The sequence below is a fragment of the Lipotes vexillifer genome, unplaced genomic scaffold, assembly GCF_000442215.2.
Source record: "Lipotes vexillifer unplaced genomic scaffold, Lipotes_vexillifer_v1.1 scaffold325, whole genome shotgun sequence".
NCBI classification, from domain to species: Eukaryota; Metazoa; Chordata; class Mammalia; order Artiodactyla; family Lipotidae; genus Lipotes; species Lipotes vexillifer.
In genome coordinates this window covers 2,785,331-2,804,171 of record NW_006799313.1, presented here as the reverse complement: position 1 = coordinate 2,804,171, position 18,841 = coordinate 2,785,331, and the positions used below count along the sequence as shown (strand labels likewise).

At 37.9% G+C, this 18,841-nt stretch overlaps 1 protein-coding gene across 7 annotated transcripts in view; it reads right to left on the bottom strand.

Moving 5' to 3' along the window:
• Nucleotides 1–7,820: 7,820 nt before the first annotated feature.
• HELLS (helicase, lymphoid specific) overlaps nt 7,821–18,841 on the bottom strand; it is a 39,753-nt gene continuing 28,732 nt past the window's right edge. For all 7 annotated transcript variants that reach the window (XM_007471588.1, XM_007471594.1, XM_007471591.1 and 4 more), the window contains 9 exons: nt 18,462–18,601; nt 18,235–18,373; nt 16,840–16,923; nt 16,637–16,756; nt 15,716–15,832; nt 15,200–15,359; nt 10,570–10,666; nt 10,412–10,488; nt 7,821–8,374 (listed from right to left, as the gene is read on the bottom strand). In XM_007471588.1, the coding sequence (XP_007471650.1) occupies nt 8,280–8,374; nt 10,412–10,488; nt 10,570–10,666; nt 15,200–15,359; nt 15,716–15,832; nt 16,637–16,756; nt 16,840–16,923; nt 18,235–18,373; nt 18,462–18,601 (1,029 nt within the window). In that variant the 3' untranslated portion in view covers nt 7,821–8,279. The remainder of the gene's footprint in view (nt 8,375–10,411; nt 10,489–10,569; nt 10,667–15,199; nt 15,360–15,715; nt 15,833–16,636; nt 16,757–16,839; nt 16,924–18,234; nt 18,374–18,461; nt 18,602–18,841) is intronic.

Sequence of the window (18,841 nt, the reverse complement as noted above, 5' to 3'; positions counted from 1 at the left end):
CCCGGACCGGGGCACGAACCCGCGTCCCCTGCATTGGCAGGCGGACTCTCAACCACTGCGCCACCAGGGAAGCCCAAGCTTTAATTTTTAAAGGAAAAAAAAAGCATACTGGATTGGTCACTTGAACTCTGACAAGGAGGTGTCCCTAACAGATGGCCTTGTAATGATTTATATTGAAAGATTTAGTGTAGGTAAAGGTCTTGGAACAGGACCTGGCACGTGGTAGCACTATACACACGATAGCTGGCATTATCGTTAAACGGTCACTATAGCATTTTTTCTTTTTCTACAAGCTGGCTTCTGACAAAATTTTTCTGAAGTAGGGTAACATGCAATTTGATGGTTAAAACAAACAAACATTGGCCTTTAGATGATTATAACAGCATGTAACTCAAAACTCTGCTTTGTATCTCCCTGACAAAGGGTTAAATATTTCCAAGCTGGCTGAAAATACACTGTGGGCAAGCAGATCCCCCTCTGCACATGCTCCCTTTTGCTTCCTGTGGTCAGTGCAGCCAGGATTCCCTGAAAGAAAGTTGCCTTTTTCCTTCTCTGACAAGCAGCACTGCAGGCGCCCATCCCAGGAGGCACAGCCCTCTCTGCTGAGCAGACGGTGACAAGGAGGGGCAGAGTGATGGTGAGATGCCTCAGGGCCAGTCCTTGTGTCTTCACTCCCTTCCTGCCACTTCCCAGTCTGGCTTCACCCCTTTTCTACTCAGTCAGGAACAGTCTTGGCTGCAAAATGTTCAGTATGTATCAAGCTAAAAAGCCATGTTGAAAAGAACATACAGAGAACTTCCATTTGAAAGAAAACATGTAAACACATATATGTTCACATAGAAAAGTGTGGGAAGGAATTAGCCCCCAGGTTTTTAACAGTAGTCGCTGGGTGGTGAAATAAGTGATTTTTCTTTTCCTTTTCTTTCTTAAAAGTATCTGGTGTTTTGACACTATCAACATAGAACATGTATTAGTTTAGAAAGAAGTGGGAAAAAAGTTATTTGGTAAGAATGGTTTGATTTTTTAAAGACTGGAGAGTTTCTGCACATGCATTTACCAGTCTTGTCTTAAATATTTTATTATTTGTCATCAGAAATCATCTTTATCAAGATTAATATTGTAATCATAACTCAAAGCATAAAGCCCAGCCATGCCTTGAAAGGGCAAGTATAAACACATGGTCGGTCTAAATCAGAATGGGCATGAGAAAAGGTTTATTTTCAGGTACTTGAAACACCTTTCCTTTTGGAAACGGCCTTTAACATCTTGCTCATTTGGGGACACTGGGGCCTTCTGATAAGAGTTGAGTATACAATATAGTCAGTTTTGATAAACACCAACACCTGAGTAAACCACACACTATCAAGATGTAGAATAATTCCATTACCCTGGAAAGTTCCCTCACCCTGTTTCCAGGCAATCCCCATCCTCAGAAGCAACCACTGCTCTGGTTTCTAGCACAATACATTAGTTTTAGCTCTTCTAGAATTTCATAGAAGTAGACACTTTTGAATGATGAAATTGGCTCTTTGCAAACACCAGACTTTAAAGGATTTTAAGATTATCTTTACAGGCAATTGAAGAAAACCCTTTGGTTTCAGAAATCTCCCTAGTTACTATGAGATTAGCTTCGTAATTCGAACATCATATGCATTTATATACAGTATGGAATTCTACCTTTTTAGGAGAAATAAATTGCCACTGGGAAGTCTGGGTGTGATTTGTGTCTGTTTCTCTTTAAAGAAACACTTCAAATAAGGTCAGTTTTAAACTAACATTACTGGAAATTGAGCATTTTCCTTATAGGAAGAAAAGAATTATAATTAGAACTTACAAGCACTTCTCATGGGATTTAAGGGATTTTCTTATGTCCAAAAACCCTCTCTGAAGGTTTGCTTAATCTTTCTTCCATTTGCTCATTCTTGTGTTTATTCAGTAAATATTTATTGGACAGTTACTGCACACCAGGGTCTGGATTAGGAATTAAGGAAATTTTTCAGGAAAAAAAAAAGTGGTCCTCTTCAGGATATTATTCTCTAGTCAAGAATAAAATGCATATTCTCGGAGACTTATAAGGTACTGAATAATGAGTGTCCTAAAAAAGGTAGAAGGATCTGTAGAAATCTGAAAGGGATGAAAATACCTCGTTGTGAGAACCAAGAAAAATGAATGGAATCAAGAAAAATTAATGGTATTTGAACTAAGCTTTGAAGACTGGGCAGAACTAAATATCACAAGGCTTCCAAAAACAATTTCAACTGTCTCCAACTGGTTTTGTATTTACTTGCGTTTGAGAGTAAGAAATAATTCTCAGTGGTGGTTTGAATATAGTTCTCTGTGCTACACGGTAGGACCTTGTTGTTTCCATTCCGTATATATTAACTTACATCTGCTGACCCCAACCTCCCACTTCATCCCTCCCCAATCCCCTTCCCCTTGGCAACCACAAGTCTGTTCTCTATGTCTGTGAGTCTGTTTGTTTCATAGATTCATTTGTACTGTATTTTAGATGCCACATACATGATATCATATGATTTGTCTTTCTCTGGCTTACTTCTTTTGGTATAATCTCTAGGTCCACCCACGTTGCTGCAAATGGCATCATTTTGTTCTTTTTTATGACTGAGTAGTATTCCACTGTGTGTGGGTGTTTATCTTCTTTACCCATTCATCTGTCCATGGACATTTAGGTATTGGCTATTATAAATAGTATTGCTATGAACATAGGGGGGCATTTATCTTTTCAAGTTGTAGCTTTCACTGGATATATGTCCAGGAGTGGGATTGCAGGATCATATGGTAGTTCTTTTAGTTTAAGGAACCTCCATACTGTTCTCCATAGTGACTGCACCAACTTACATTCCCACCAACAATGTAGGAGGGGTCCCTTTTCTCTACACCCTCTCCAGCATTTATTATTTGTAGACTTTTTGATGATTCTGACTGGAGGTGATACCTCATTGTAGTTTTGATTTGCATTTCCCTAATTAGCGACGTTGAGCACTTTTTCATGTGCCTGTTGGCCATCTGTGTCTTGTTTGCAGAAATGTCTATTTAGATCTTCTGCCCACTTTTTGTGTTGTTTTTTTGATAAATCAACTATACTTCAATAAAAAAAATTTTTAATGGGCTACATTTTGAAGTACTTACTGAATTAGGGTGATCCTCAGTGAGGTACTAACAAGCCATGTCAGAAATGTGGATTCTATGTTAGGCTGGTTTCACTTTACTTTTTTGCATGGCAAAACTTGTATGCCTTGAAATATCTTCACTGTTCCCTCACATTTAAAGATGTGATTCTAGGCTGGGACTTCTTTTCAACACATTGAAATTGTTAAGTCTTATTTTTACTGTTAAAATAACACATCTGCTGTCCACCTGATCTTTGTTCCTTTGTGAGTGACCTGGTTTTAGAAGACTCTCTTTGCATTTGATGTTATTTTATCTATAACGAATCCGGGAGTATAGTTTTCCTTATCTTTTCTGTTTAGTGCTTGACAATCTAATCTGAGGTCTTTCATCTTGCTTTAATTCTAGGGAACAGTATTTCTTTATCCAGTGTGTTCACTGGATGATTCTAACTTGATTCCTACTTCATGTTTCCAATATGCTCTCTTATGTAGTCAACAAAACAGATAAAGTACCCAACCTTGTGGAGATGATGAGAGGCTGACAGATTGGCAAGTGTTGTCCTTTGTGGGGAGGATCAGGGACATTCATTCTGAAGTGAAATGCAAGCTGACACCTGAATGCCAAGGAGCCAACCACTCACACATTGGAGTGAGGAATGTGACGGAACAAGTCCGAACAGTAAGTAATGAGTTGATCAATTATTAATTTTTAGGATTACCTCTGGCATCGCTGGTACCTATCTTCAGGTCCACGTGCAGAACTTAAGCTTCCATTCTCTCTCATGAAAAGATTAAACCTGTCTTGTACCAAGTAGTATAATATTCTATTATCACTTGTCATACACCCTAGTACTGGTATAAAGAGAATTCATTGGAAGGTGGAGAAAAAGGTAGGAACACAGCAGGTATAACCATGGTGGTGAGATAAATAGGCTAAAGGAAAGCCTCCTGCACCCCATGCTCCCAAATGAGTCCATGCCTGGTTCCCCAGCACAAGGTAGTCAGGTCAGAGATATCATTTTGATGAAACGGTAAGATTCACTTCATCTCTTTCAAGAAATATGCTTAGTATTGGTGGTGGTGGCAGCAGCTAAAATCCTTATTCAAAAATCCGGTAATAAATTGTACAGAGAGCAAGAGAAAAGAAGGGTAAGATAACTATATAATTGATCTGTTCTCACCAGAGGTTTTCATCGGTACTGAGAAATGTTTTTTGGTTAACAGCTCCCAAACCTCACTAATTTGCATACCTGTCATAGATTTTGCTATGTAGAATTAGTCTGTGGTGACAAAAATTAGAAGACTGGTTACCTTGGGGTAGGGTTATTAATTAGGAGGGCAGGAAGTCTTCTTTAAAGAAACACCCCATTTAATCTGGATGGTAAGTTACAAGTGGATACACCAAACTGAGTATAAGATTTCTTTATTGAGATGTTATATCTCAATAAAAAGTGAAAATGAAACTTGCCATGTTTCTATAATAACTGTGCTATTTTTATATTTCTTTAAATAACTTTTTAAAGCTAAGAAGAAATGAAATGTTCATCTGAGCACCTTAATTGTATACATGTGGGGGGTGGTGGTGAGTACTGAAAATGAAAAAGCAGGCAGACATTATTTTATAAACATCCTGAAATACTTTAGAGAAGAGGAACGGCTCACACAATCCCCCCACTATCAAAGACCTCTTCAGGCGGTGACATTTAAGCAAACAGTTAATGATATAGAGGAATCTAAAAAGTAGTTAAGACTCAGGAAGAAATAAAAAAGACCCAGAGATGTGACTTGGGGGCTGATCTGTAGATTGATATGACTGGAGGAGATAGATTTGTGAAAGGGAGATCAGGAAAAATTATGGACGAATTAATTTATCCTCTAGGGCTGCGTTTCTCCACTGGAACCTGTGGAAATAGCTCAGGAATTTGAGTTTTAAAATATGTATTCATTTCAATCAGATCTAAACAAAATGTATAACAAGTACACTATAGATCACACGAATGACCAACTACTATACAATCAAGTACAGCTACCTGTGAGTGTTCATAATTTCCAATTATATTGGTACCAAGTAACACCTAAGAGACACAGTATTTTTATTGCATCTGGCTGCCATCTGCTTGGTGCTGTTGTCAAACTCATGTCCTAGATATGCACCATAGGACCACATTACAACATGTTGTATTTTAAGCTTAGTTTGCCACCTCTAAGCCAGAAATAAAAATGTAAAAATTTGTTTTTATAATTCACTTTAAAAGTCATTTCAGGGCTTCCCTGGTGGCACAGTGGTTGAGAGTCCACCTGCCAATGCAGGGGACGCGGGTTCATGCCCCGGCCCGGGAAGATCCCACATGCCATGGAGCGGCTGGGCCCGTGAGCCATGGCCGCTGAGCCTGCGCGTCCGGAGCCTGTGCTCCGCAATGGGAGAGGCCACAACAGTGAGAGGCCCGCGTACCGAAAAAAAAAAAAAGTCATTTCAACTTTTAATCAAACGTGTTTAGAGTTAAAATCATTACCTTAGTTAGAGATGTAAAATGTATATAATGGAAAGACAAGCTTCACTAGATTGCGACGTTACCTCTTCTCTGTATATAGCAATGGTTGTAAACCAAGTGATAACAATAAGTGATTCCAAAGAAATAAAGACCAAAAGACATCTTTAATTTTACTCATAAATATGATTCCTTGGGCTTGATTTTTATAACCATAGTCAATGATAAAGTATTAATACATAGTATGTTATTTGTGAAGATGTACTGAATACAGCAAATAGAATCATAAAAACTTAAGTAGCATTAACTTAAAAAACTCAAAACCAAAACAATCTTAGGACGTAAGAGTATAGAATTTAAAACCAGAAACACTTATTTAATGTTTTGAATATAAACGTTAGTGCATTTCAGGCTTTTCATAAAGTATTACTTCAAAGTTCTAAGACTAAAAAATCAAATACAATTGCTAAGACATCAGTGGAAGATTCCATCAAACATATTTGCCTGGAAATGTTCAAGTACCACTTTCACTACACCTCTCAGTACATTCAGGAACTGCCTTGTAATACAGAAGAATGACTCACCGAATAGTAAAGCTAATGAAGTATTTTTCTTGGCAATTTGACAAAGTGAGGGAAGACAAATCCTGGTCTGAGAATACCTTTTTATACAGATGAAGCAGGGAGCATTTGTTTCAGTATCATGGAGTGAATACATCTGTTCCTCTTGCCCCTTAAACTAAAATCTGGAAACTAAAGTAACAATAAAAGGATGAAAGAGTCATTAAACTCCCAGAAAACACAGGAGATAACAACACAAGATTTCAGAAGTTGAAAAATAACCGCATGGGTGGTAACAGTCTTAAGAGGCTGGAGAACAAGTTCATACAGTTCAGATTTGGGATCGTTTATCAGGCAACCAAGTAAAAATATCAAGTAGGCAGTTGGAAGTGAGTTCAGGAGAAAGATTCTTGCTGGAGATATAAACCTGAGTCATCACCGCATAGTTGGCATTTAAAGGAACAAGACCATCAAGGGAGCCCACTTGGGAGATTCCAATGTTAAGGAGTCAAAGACATAAGAAAAAAATAGCAAAGGAGACTGAGAAAGAACCAGAAGTAGGAAGAACCAGGCAAATGTGTTTGCTGAAAACCTAGCAAACTGAAGAAATGGTTTACTGGAAATGAAACAACTACGTGAAATGCTGCTGAAAGATCAAGTAAATGAGGTCGTAGAGGTCACTGGAGACTTTAAAAATCTAACTGGAATGGGTTTAGGAAAAAAATGGAAGTGAAACAAGTCAGTGAATATAGACTTGTTTCAATGAGTTTGCTGTAAAACAAGAAATGGGGCCTTTCTGTTGGCTCTAGCTAGGACAGACTATATCCATAAAAGTAAAGGATACATGGGCACAGATGCTGGTAGGTTTACAGATGCAGTGGTGACAAGTTCTTTTCTGATCATTTTTATTTTCTCTGTGTGGACAGGGAGCAAGCCCAGCGGGAAGAGGTTTTAGAAATGGAAGGACAGAAATAAACCCATGAAATAATCATTTGAGCTCAATGTAAGAGAATGGATTGGGATATGACTACTAAGCAACCAACTAAGGTTACGATGATGATTTGTCAGCGACTGGTAAACATTTCCACTTTGAAAAAAATCCACTCTGTATTCTTTCCTTTGGCTGAGTATTCTCTCAAAATAGTTTTTCTTCTGAGTCCTAGGTTCCATTACCCTAAGGCAGAGAGAATCTCATCTACATCTGAATATACATGGCAGCAAGAATAACAACCTACACAGAAATGTATGGTTCAGGGAGCATTCAGTTTTCATATACATACAGGGCCTAAATGGTTCCCATTTTGCTCCTCTGTTATGGATCTTGTGTTACTTATATTCCTAAGTCTTATTTTAACCCCTCCCTGCTATAAATTTTCAGGGTCCCTTTTCTCTTGTTCTGTTCTTGTTTTGCATGGTACACTGCCACTTCCAATTTCTCGTCTTTTGTCAAGAACCTATAATTTCTTCCAGAGCCTTCTCTGCATTGATCCAAGATCCAGTTGAAATCTTTATATGACATATGTGTACAGTACTAATGAATGATACAAGAGTTACCATAATGTTGAATCACAATGCCAGTCAAGACTTTTGCTATTATTTCACCTGAGCCATTATTTATCTGAAAAAATAATCTGATGAGATCATCTTATAACAAACATTTATTTGGCAAACTAGTTTATAGAAAGAGACCCTAAAAATCAAACCATTTCTTATTTAAACAACAGACAGTATAATCCCAATCTTTCCCCCATCCAAAGCCTACTCCATAACTGAAGTACCAAAAACCCATGAACTGTACTGCTAAAAAGGAGGGTGGGGGAAAGACACTAAACTTCCACAGGAAGACTGTATAAATCTGGCAGTGGTTAAGGACACATCAGCCTATACCCAGGAGTACTATCGAGTCTGAAAAATTAACTGAAACTTACTATGAATATGTCTTTGCTCTTAATAAGGCTCAGAAACGTATGCAATGGTACAAGTTATATTACGTAAACTGATATAATCAAAGAAGTAGAGTGAAAAATCTGGATTTTAACACCAATACAGATCACCAGATGTAAACAAGAACTTTTTAAAGACATTCTTTTAGCTCCAATTTAAAACAAACATTCGGGACTGGAATCTTCAGAATTTTCTAGGATCTTGAAAATCCCCATCTTCTCTTTAATTGGTCCTGAGGCATTCATTTGATCTAAGAGAAAAATATATAAAGTATATATTTTTTAAGTATAAGAACTTAAAAAGAAATCTTAAAAGAGAAGTCCACTATGTTTTTATGAGAAGTGAGTCATCTGTCCAAAATTTTAAAATCCACAGAAATGTGGGCCACTTTAGCAAGAAAGTACACTCCTCTTATTAAAACTAGAACTGGCCTCCAGGGAACAAACAAACTGAAACATCAGTTTGCTAATCAAAATCACTTCTGCTGTATTTAAGATATACAGATACATAGCAATAAACAACACCAATCTGAATTATGCTCTCAGAGATATTTTTTAAAAAGCCCAATTATGGTTAGTTTAAAAGCAGGAAAGCAAAACACCATGAAAATATATCTTTATACACTCCCATAGCTAATATGAAATCTATCTTTTACATTTTTGTCAATATGATAGCTATTGGAATGAAAGCACTACTGGTTTTTTTTTTTTTTTTTTTTTTTTTTTGCGGTACGCGGGCCTCTCACTGTTGTGGCCTCTCCCGTTGTGAGCACAGGCTCCGGACGCGCAGGCCCAGCGGCCATGGCTCACGGGCCCACCCGCTCCGTGGCATACAGGATCCTCCCGGACCGGGGCACGAACCCGTGTTCCCTGCATCGGCAGGCGGACCCTCAACCACTGCGCCACCAGGGAAGCCCAGCACTACTGGTTTTAATTTGCATTCTCTGACTCCTAGGGAGATTGAAGCATCTTTTTATGTTCGCTGGCTGTTTCTTTCTCTCCTGGTAATCGTCTGCTCTTAAGTTGTCCAGTTTTCTTGTTGATATTCAGTTATTTATATACGATAAACATTTCCTGTGTGCCGTGTGCTGCAAATATTTGTAGTTTGTCTCTTATCTGTTTACGGTATTGTTTGTTTTTACAGAAGTCTTAAATTCATAAAATCTATTAATCTCTTCATTTAGTTTGAGAGTTTTGTATCCTCTTTAAGAATCCTTTTCCTGGGGCTTCCCTGGTGGCGCAGTGGTTGAGAGTCCGCCTGCCGATGCTGCCAATGCAGGGGACACAGGTTCGTGCCCTGGTCCGGGAGGATCCCACATGCTGCAGAGCGGCTGGGCCTGTGAGCCATGGCTGCTGAGCCTGGGGAACTCCACTTCGCTGTAGAGTAGAAACTAACACAACATTGTAAAACAACTATACCCCCCCGACCAAAAAAAAAAAAAAAAAAAAAAAAAAAAGAATCCTTTCCCTGGACTTCCTTGGTGGCGCAGTGGTTAAGAATCCTCCTGCCAACGCAGGGAATGCGGGTTCAAGCCCTGGTCTGGGAAGATCCCACATGCCGCAGAGCAAGTAAGCCTGTGCACCACAACTACTGAGCCTGCACTCTAGAACCCACGAGCCACAACTACTAAGCCCGAGCGCCTAGAGCCTGTGCTCCGCGACAAAGAGTAGCCCCTGCTCGCTGCAACTAGAGAAAGCCTGTGCACAGCAACAAAGACCCAATGCAGCCAAAAATAAATAAAAATAAAAAAATTTACTAAAAAAAAAAAAGAACAATGGGTAAGTGGGGGAGGAGTCGGCCAATTCCGGAATGCAGGTCATTTTACTGGACAAATAACCCAGTTTTTCCAACAAATCGATGGCATGGAATAACCAAAGTGAGGAGGGTGATACAGAAGGAAAGAGATATAGCAAATAATGAAATTTGGATCCTGATTCAAACCGTAAAAAGATTTGAGACAACTGGAGAAATCTGGATATGAACTGGGTATTAGCTGATATTAAGGTTTCAGGACCAGCTCTCTTAAATGTAATAATGACATAGTGACTATGTTTAAAAACATGTTCTTCTCAGTAAAAGATGCCTAAGAAAGTGGCTATGGGTAAAATGTCATGAGTTTAACATTCTGACTAAAGAAAATGGCAACGAAATAAAATTGGCTAAATGTTATAAACTATTAATGGCAGAATGAATTATCCACAGAGGTATATTATACTATTCTCTCTACTTATGTATATGTTTCAAAGTTTCTGTAAAAATAATAAGTAAAACCATGAGAGATACTCACCAAGGAGATCACTTCGATCTAACAACAACTCCAGATCTTTATCACTAATGACCTTCTCTCTTGATCCTTTTACTTCCCTATAAGGAAACAAGATATTCACATCTATATGATAAATCAAAACTATGCATTATATTTTTCTAAAATTAAAACAACCTTACCTTTCATAATCTCTAGATTTTAATAATTCCATTAATTCCTTAGGGTCTAAAAAGTTCTTAGATTGATTTAATCCAGATTGACCACCTTTGAAATGATCTAGAAAAAATTTTCAAGAAATTCAAAACACTCAAAATTGCCTTTAAAACGAAAATACAATACATTACAAACCAATCAGAATGCCTTACATTAAAAAAGACAGACAAACCAAGTGTTGGTAAAAAAAGAAAAGCAATTGCAATTAATTATACTTTGCTGGTGGGAGTATAAAATGGGTGGGGAAAAGTCTGGTAGTTTTCTATAGCTAAACATACACCCACTCTAAGACCAAGAACAAATACATACATATGTCCATAAATATTTGTATAAGAGGAGCTTATGCATAAGAACCAAAATCTGTAAACAATTCAAACATCAATCGACAAAAGAATGGATGAATTATTCAGCAATTTTTTGGTTTAAATCGCAAACTTCTCATACAACATATACGAATCTCAAAATATGTCGAATATTAAGTAGCTAGGCAAAAAAAGAATACATACAAATGAATCCAGGTATGAAGTTAAAGGACAAACTAACCTGTATGACAAAAATTGGAATAGTGGTTGCCTTCTAGTGAGGGGCAAGGGAGCCTCAGAAATGACTAGAAAGGGAAACTTTCTCGGATGTTGGAAATGTTCACTACCTCGATCTGGATAATAATTTTTTTTTTTTTTTTTGCAGTACGTGGGCCTCACTGTTGTGGCCTCTCCCACTGCGGAGCACAGGCTCTGGACGCGCAGGCTCAGCGGCCATGGCTCACGGGCCCAGCCGCTCCGCGGCATGTGGGATCTTCCCGGACCGGGGCACGAACCCACGTCCCCTGCATCAGCAGGCGGACTCTCAACCGCTTCGCCACCAGGGAAGCCCTGGATAATAATTAACTGAGTATATACACTTGTTATAGGCATCAAGCTGTACACTTAGCTGGGAATTTTACTGTATGTATATAATACCTCAATAAAACATTGTCAGCATTTAAAAAATTCCTTTCAAATTGTTCTCTGAAATTAATCTCTAAAATTACTAAAAGTAAAACTTGGAGAAATAAAACTATAAACTGTACCTAATTTAAACTAAATTCAAAACAAAACAGAATTTATTTCATAATTCAAGTCCCTAAAAGCAGCACAGGTGAAAAATTTTTAATTTGCACAACATCTTATTAGAACCAAGTTCCTTTTTCCTCCAATGGAAATTCTAACTGCAATCTGAATGCTCCATCAAATCAAAGAGGTCTAAAGCCTAATCCACAATTTCCCTCAAAATCAGATATACTGGAGAAAGTATTTGCAAGTAGAAAAGTAGCATAAAATAAATTGATAGCAATTTTCAACATTATTATGATTTTTCTAGGCTTCAAAACAGTAGGGCTTCCCTGGTGGCGCAGTGGTTGAGTCTGCCTGCCGATGCAGGGGACACGGGTTCGTGCCCTGGTCCAGGAAGATGTTGTGGAGCGGCTGGGCCCGTGAGCCGAGGCCACTGAGCCGTGCATCCGGAGATAGGGGACTTCCCTGGTGGTCCAGTGGTTGGGACCCTGCACTTCCCTTGCAGGGGGCACAGGTTCGATCCCTGGTTGGGGAACTAAGATCCCACATGCCTCACAGCACGGCTGGAAAAAAAAAAAAAAGAATAAACAGTAGTGGCTTCCCTGATGGCGCAGTGGCTAAGAATCCACCTGCCAATGCAAGGGACACTGATTTGAGCCCTGGTCTGGGAAGATCCCACATGCCGCGGAGCAACTAAGCCCATACACCACAACTACTGAGCCTGTGCTCTAGAGCCCACGAGCCACAACTACTGAAGCCCGCGCCTAGAGCCTGTGCTCTGCAACAAGAGAAGCCACTGCATTGAGAAGCCTGCGCACCGCAACAAAGGGTAGCCCTTGCTCACCGCAACTAGAGAAAGCCCACACGCAGCAACTAAGACCCAACGCAGCCAAAAATAAATAAATAAAATAAATAAATTTATTTTTAAAAAAGGATAAACATTAACAATAACATCATACTCAACAGTGAAAAGCTGAAAGCTTTTCCTAGAAAATCAGGAGCAAGACAAGGATGGCTACTCTCGTCACTTCTATTGACACAGTATTGGAAGGTCCAGCCTCAGCAATCAGACAAGAAAAAGAAATAAAAGGCATCCAAATTGGAAGGGAAGAAGTACAACTATCACTATTTGCAGATGACACAATACTATACCAAGAAAAAAACTAAAGTCTCCACAAAAAACTGTTAGAGCTAATAAATGAATTCAGCAAAGTTGCAGGATACAAGAATATACAGAAATCTGCTGCATTTCTATACACTAATAATTAAATATCAGAAAGCAGAAGTAAAAAAACAATCCCATCAAGAATGAAATATCTAAGAGTAAACTTAACCAAGGAGGTGAAAGAAGCATTGGAAGAATTAATATTGTTAAAATGTCCATACTACCCAAAGCAATCTACAGATTTCATGCAATCTCTACCAAAATACCCATGGCATTTTTCACAAAACTGGACAAGTAATCCCAACATTTGTATGTAACCACAAAAGACCCCTCCAAAACAAAAGCTATCTTGAGAAAAAAGACCAAAGCTGGAGGAATCACGCTCCCCGACTTCAGACTATGCTACAAAGCTACAGTAATCAAAACAGCATGGTACTTGCATAAACACACACACATAGATGAATGGAACAGAATAGAGAGCACAGAAATAAACCCACAGCACTTATGTTCAAATAATCTATGAAAAGTAGGCAAAACATACAATGAAGAAAAGACAGTCTCTTCAAAACACTGGATAGCTACATATAAAAGAATGAAACTAGCACATTTCCTCACACCATAAACAAAATTAAACTCAAAATGAATTAAAGACCTAAACTAAGACCTGAAACCATAAAACTCCTACAAGAAACTACAGGCAATATATTCTTTGACATTGATCCTAGCAGTATTTTTTAGATCTGTCTCCTCAGGCAAGGGAAACAAAAGCAAAAAAATAAACAAATGTAACCTAGCCAGACATAAATGTTTTGTACAGTAAGGAAACCATCAATAAAATGAGAAGGCAACCTACTGAATGGGAAAAAATATTTGCAAACTCTATGTCTGATAAGGGGTTAATGTCCAAAATATTATAAACAGCTCATACAACTCAATATCAAAAACCCTAAACAACTGATTAAAAAACTGGCAGACCTGAATAGACATTTTTCCAAAGAACATCTTTAGATGGCCAACAGGCACATGAAAAGATGCTCAATATCGCCACCCATCAGAGAAATACAAATCAAAACCACAATGAGATATCACTTCACACCTGTCAGAATGGCTATCATCAAAAAGTCTACAAATAACAAATGTTGGCAACGATGTGGAGGAAAGGGAACCCTAGTATGCTGTTGGTGGGAATGGTGGGAAAACAGTATGAAGGTTCCTCAAAAAAACTAAAAATAGAACTACCATATGATCCAGCAATTCCACTCCTGGGTATATATCCAAAGAAAACAATAATTTGAAAAGATACTTGCATCCCAATGTTCACAGCAGCATTACTTACAATAGCCAAGATATGGAAACAACCTAAGTGTCCATCAACAGATGAATGGGTAAAGATGAATGGTTAAAGAAAAATACAAAGTGGAATATTATTCGTAATAAATAAGAATGAAATTCTGCCATTTGAAACGTGCATGAACCTAGAGATTATGCTTAGTGAAATAAGTCAGACAGAGAAAGACAACTACTGTATGTTACCACTTATATGTGGAATCTAAAAAATAAAACAGATGAATAACAAAAGAGACTCAGAGATATAGGAAAAAATCTAGTGGTTAGTGGGGAGAAGTGGGGGCAAGGTAGGGGTAGAGGATTAAGATATAAACTGCTATGTATAAAATAAATAAGCAATAAGGAGATATTGTACAGCACAGATAATGACTTTATAAAAATACAGTCATTATTTTTTAATAACTTTAAATGGAGTATAAGCTATAAAAATTGTGAATCACTATGTTGTACACCTGAAACTAATAATATTAGAAATCAACTATACTTCAATAAGAAAGTTTCTTTTTCTTTAATGAAAAAAAGAATAATCAGTAACATCATGTCAATCCCCATGACAGTTTAAGATATGGCACTTTAAAAGTATACCTGATACTCTTCACTGCCCCATTGCTCCTCATTTTAGACACTAGTATTTTTCATTATGTCTATGGTCACACCAACCCAGCTTAAGTCTTCACAGCTCCAAATTCCCCACTGCCTATTTAAATCCTGCACTGATTACTTTTTTTTTTTTTTTTTTTTTTTTTGCCGTACGCGGGCCTCTCACTGTTGTGGCCTCTCCCGTTGCGGAACACAGGCTCCGGATGCGCAGGCTCAGCGGCCATGGCTCATGGGCCCAGCTGCTCCACGGCATGCAGGATCTTCCCAGACTGGGGCACGAACCCATGTCCCCTGCATCGGCAGGCGGACTCTCAACCACTGGGCCACCAGGGAAGCCCCTATTTCTTTTATAAAGAAAGTAACAACAATAACAAAAATTCACAACACACAATAGACAACTTAAGCAAGAAAGTACTACAAAATGTTACTTACTTTTGTGGATGATCAACTTTTCCAGTTTTCTTTTAGCAGCTGCTCTTTCCACAATTTTCTGATCAATAGTATTTGCTGTAACAAGACGATATACAACAACTGGCTTTGTCTGACCAATTCTATGACATCTATCCTGGGCCTGAAGATCAGACTGGGGGTTCTTAAAGTTAAAAAGAAAAATAACATTTAACAGCTTAAGGTTAAAATTATTTAAACTCATACTATGTGGGTAAAGTCAATAAGCATGATCCAATCAGAATCTTTGTTTAAAAAGATTCTGATTAAAATTGAGTTAAGGTACTGTTTAAGTGCCTTAACTCAATTTAGACTGCTAGAGTGACTTCAGTGATAAAGTAGGTTCAAGTCTTTACACACTGGACACTTGACAAAGAAATGATTTTCATCTTAAAGTGGATACCTTTTCAAAACAGAAAAATGAAGTTACAAAGTGTACAATGAAAGATTAAAAGTTCAGAATGGAAATATAATCAGTATATTGCTACACTTACAACTTACCCAATCACTATCATAAATGATAACAGTATCTGCAGCAGTCAAATTAATGCCCAGACCACCAGCTCGTGTACTCACTAAAAAGATAAACACATCTGGATCTGTGTTGAAGCTGTGCATCTAAAAGCAAAAGGGATGTAAACATAAGGAATTAAGAAAGAAAGAAACTGTTCGTGCCTGGAATGTGGATATAGAGCTGCATATTAAGCAGCTATCTTATAACCGTTTGTTTACCAGCAAAGGAAAGGGGAGGGCAGTGGTGTCCCAAGGGATATAATAAGCCAGCATTCTTCAAGCTGGGTGTGAGTTCTTAAGCATCCACAGAACTTTTTTTTTTTTTTTTTTTGTGGTACGCGGGCCTCTCACTGTTGTGGCCTCTCCCGTTGCAGAGCACAGGCTCTGGACGCGCAGGCTCAGCGGCCATGGCTCATGGGCCCAGCCGCTCCGTGGCATGTGGGATCTTCCCGGACCGGGGCACGAACCCGTGTCCCCTGCATCGGCAGGTGGACTCTCAACCACTGCGCCACCAGGGAAGCCCCCATCCACAGGACTTTTGATGTGGGATAAATAAATACTGAAAGCCACAGCAGCCATAAAGTTGAAAATGACCAATTTGGTGGAAAGAGATAAAATTATCAGACTCAACTCCCATGAAACAAAAAAATCACGATCATGCCTATTGCCCAAGTTGTGGCAATAAACCAGAGGCCCTAGGATGTAGGTCCCTGTTTTTTCTTTTGGCCGTGCCATGCGCGATGCGGGATCTTAGTTCCCCAATTGAACCTGAGCCCCCTGCAGTGGAAGTGCAGAGTCTTAACAACTGGACCGCCAGGGAAGTCCCTAGGTCAATTTTGAACATTACTTCAGAAATCAAGACAGGAGTTACAAAAAAGAATTAGGTATGTATGACATAAGCAGTCTTACATTTTTTTCTCTCTCTGAATAAGACATGGATCCATCAAGCCTGCTAAAGTTGAAATTTCTAAAGTGACAGTAATCTATCAAAATGTCCAACATTCTTGTCATTTGTGAAAAAAGCAGCACCTGAAATTTAAATATATCTTAGTATCTATACTGATTAATGAAGAATAATTAAACAACCAAACATCCAATCAAAAGTACCATACCTTATGACCTCTGGTTTTTAGTTCTGGCAGCATTCGATCCAAAATTAAGAATTTCCCAGAATTTGTTACCAACTCTTCATCAATCTTAAAAGTGGGCAAAGAAAGGAAAAAAGAAATTGTCACAACAACTACTAATAATCTGTTTTTGTTAAAATAAAAACCATGTTAACCGTTTAATTTTCAATGACAAATAAGTCCCTATAAAACTTTTTAAATTGACCTTATTTGATCTTTTTTATCAGAAGATAAAAAAGGAAAAGGAAAGACATACTCAAGGAAAGACATACTCTACAATTTAAAACCAACGATTTCACAAAAAACAAAATTCAGTTTAAGTGTATAATCTATCCTCCCCACACCTCTCCCCAAAACTTTGTATAACAGAACATTAAGTTCAAACTTACTTAATGTTGAGGTTTTTTTCTTTATAACTGAATACACTTTCAACCAAATGCGTATGAAAATTACTGCTAAAACTCTCAGTAGAAATTAAAGAAAGTATAAGAGCTTATAAGCAACCTAAGTATCCAAAATGAAAATTTTAACCTTCTGGTGAATATTAATTACCTTCAGAGATTGTCTTCTTCCTTACTCAGTGAAAAGCTTTAAAACAGTGGTTCTCAAATAGGGGCAGTTTTGCCTTACACCCCCAGCATATATTTGGCAGTGCCTGGAAGATACTTTACACGTTGACACAACTGGAGGAGGGAAATATTTTGGCATCTAGTGGCTACAGGCTAGAGATGCTGGACAAATGGCCTATAGTCCACAAGACAGCACTTCCTTAACAAAGAATTATCTGGCCCAAAATGTCAATATTGACAAGGGTAAGGAACCCTGCTGTAAACTAGTACAAAACAGGGTTATTGAGGGTTACTGAGAACTGATTTCCTTTACTACTAGGTTGTTTTTCCATCAACTGCCCAAAAAAGCAATTTCATTCATTTAATCTGAAAGCCCACAAATCAACATAACATTTTGCTCTCTTCTGTGGCTATCTGTTGAGATTTAAACAATGAGCAGCCTGACTGATTTTGACAAGCTGAATACTAATTAAAAGGAATACTGAAAAGGTGAAACAATCTCCAAAATAGACAGCAACTAAAACACAGAGTGGAAGTCAACTGTGTTACTTAAAAACTTATATTTCCAATATCACTCTAAATTTAGGAGGATTCCTAGCTGTTTACATAAAATATATAAATAAAAATATTAGTTAGCTTACATATAGAAAACCACCTTTATTCTAACATTCATAAAGTTCTCTGAATTTGGGGGGAGAAGACAATCTTCATATAACAGTATTTACTGTAAGTAATAATAAAAAAAATGACACTTTCACCCAACATAAAAAGTTACAGACATCAAAACAGTATATTATTAAATAGTATTCACCTTAAACTCTTGTGTGACCGGGTCTATAGGGTACTCAATCAAATACGGATGATTACAGCACTTACGAAGTAGCATCATTATATTCTGCAGCTTCAGATTAACTTCAGATTCTATAGGGATATTTGTTTCCACAACAGCTCTGCACAAAATATAGAATCCATGAATGAGACATTAAAAAAAAAATATCACAGTTTAAAGAATACTTAAATTTATTTTTAAACTCACACCTTTCTCGGTCTACCTCTGGCTGTATTTGGCTGATCAGTTTTTCCAATTCATTAGGGAAATCATCTATTTTGCTGTAATCTATTAACTTTCTAGTTCGCCGTTTTGGTCGTCCAGTGGGACTCAGCTCAACTGTTTCTTTCTAAAACAATAAATTAAAGAAATATCTTTTTAAAAAGCTATACTCTTAGTTATTTGTAGTGAGGTGGATGGACCTAGAGTCTGTCACACAGAGTAAGGTAAGTCAGAAAGAGAAAAATACCATATGCTAACGCATATATATGGAATCTAAAAAAAAAAAAAAGGTTCTGATAAACCTAGGGGCAGGACAGGAATAAAGACGCAGACGTAGAGAATGGACCTGAGGACACGGGGTGGGGGG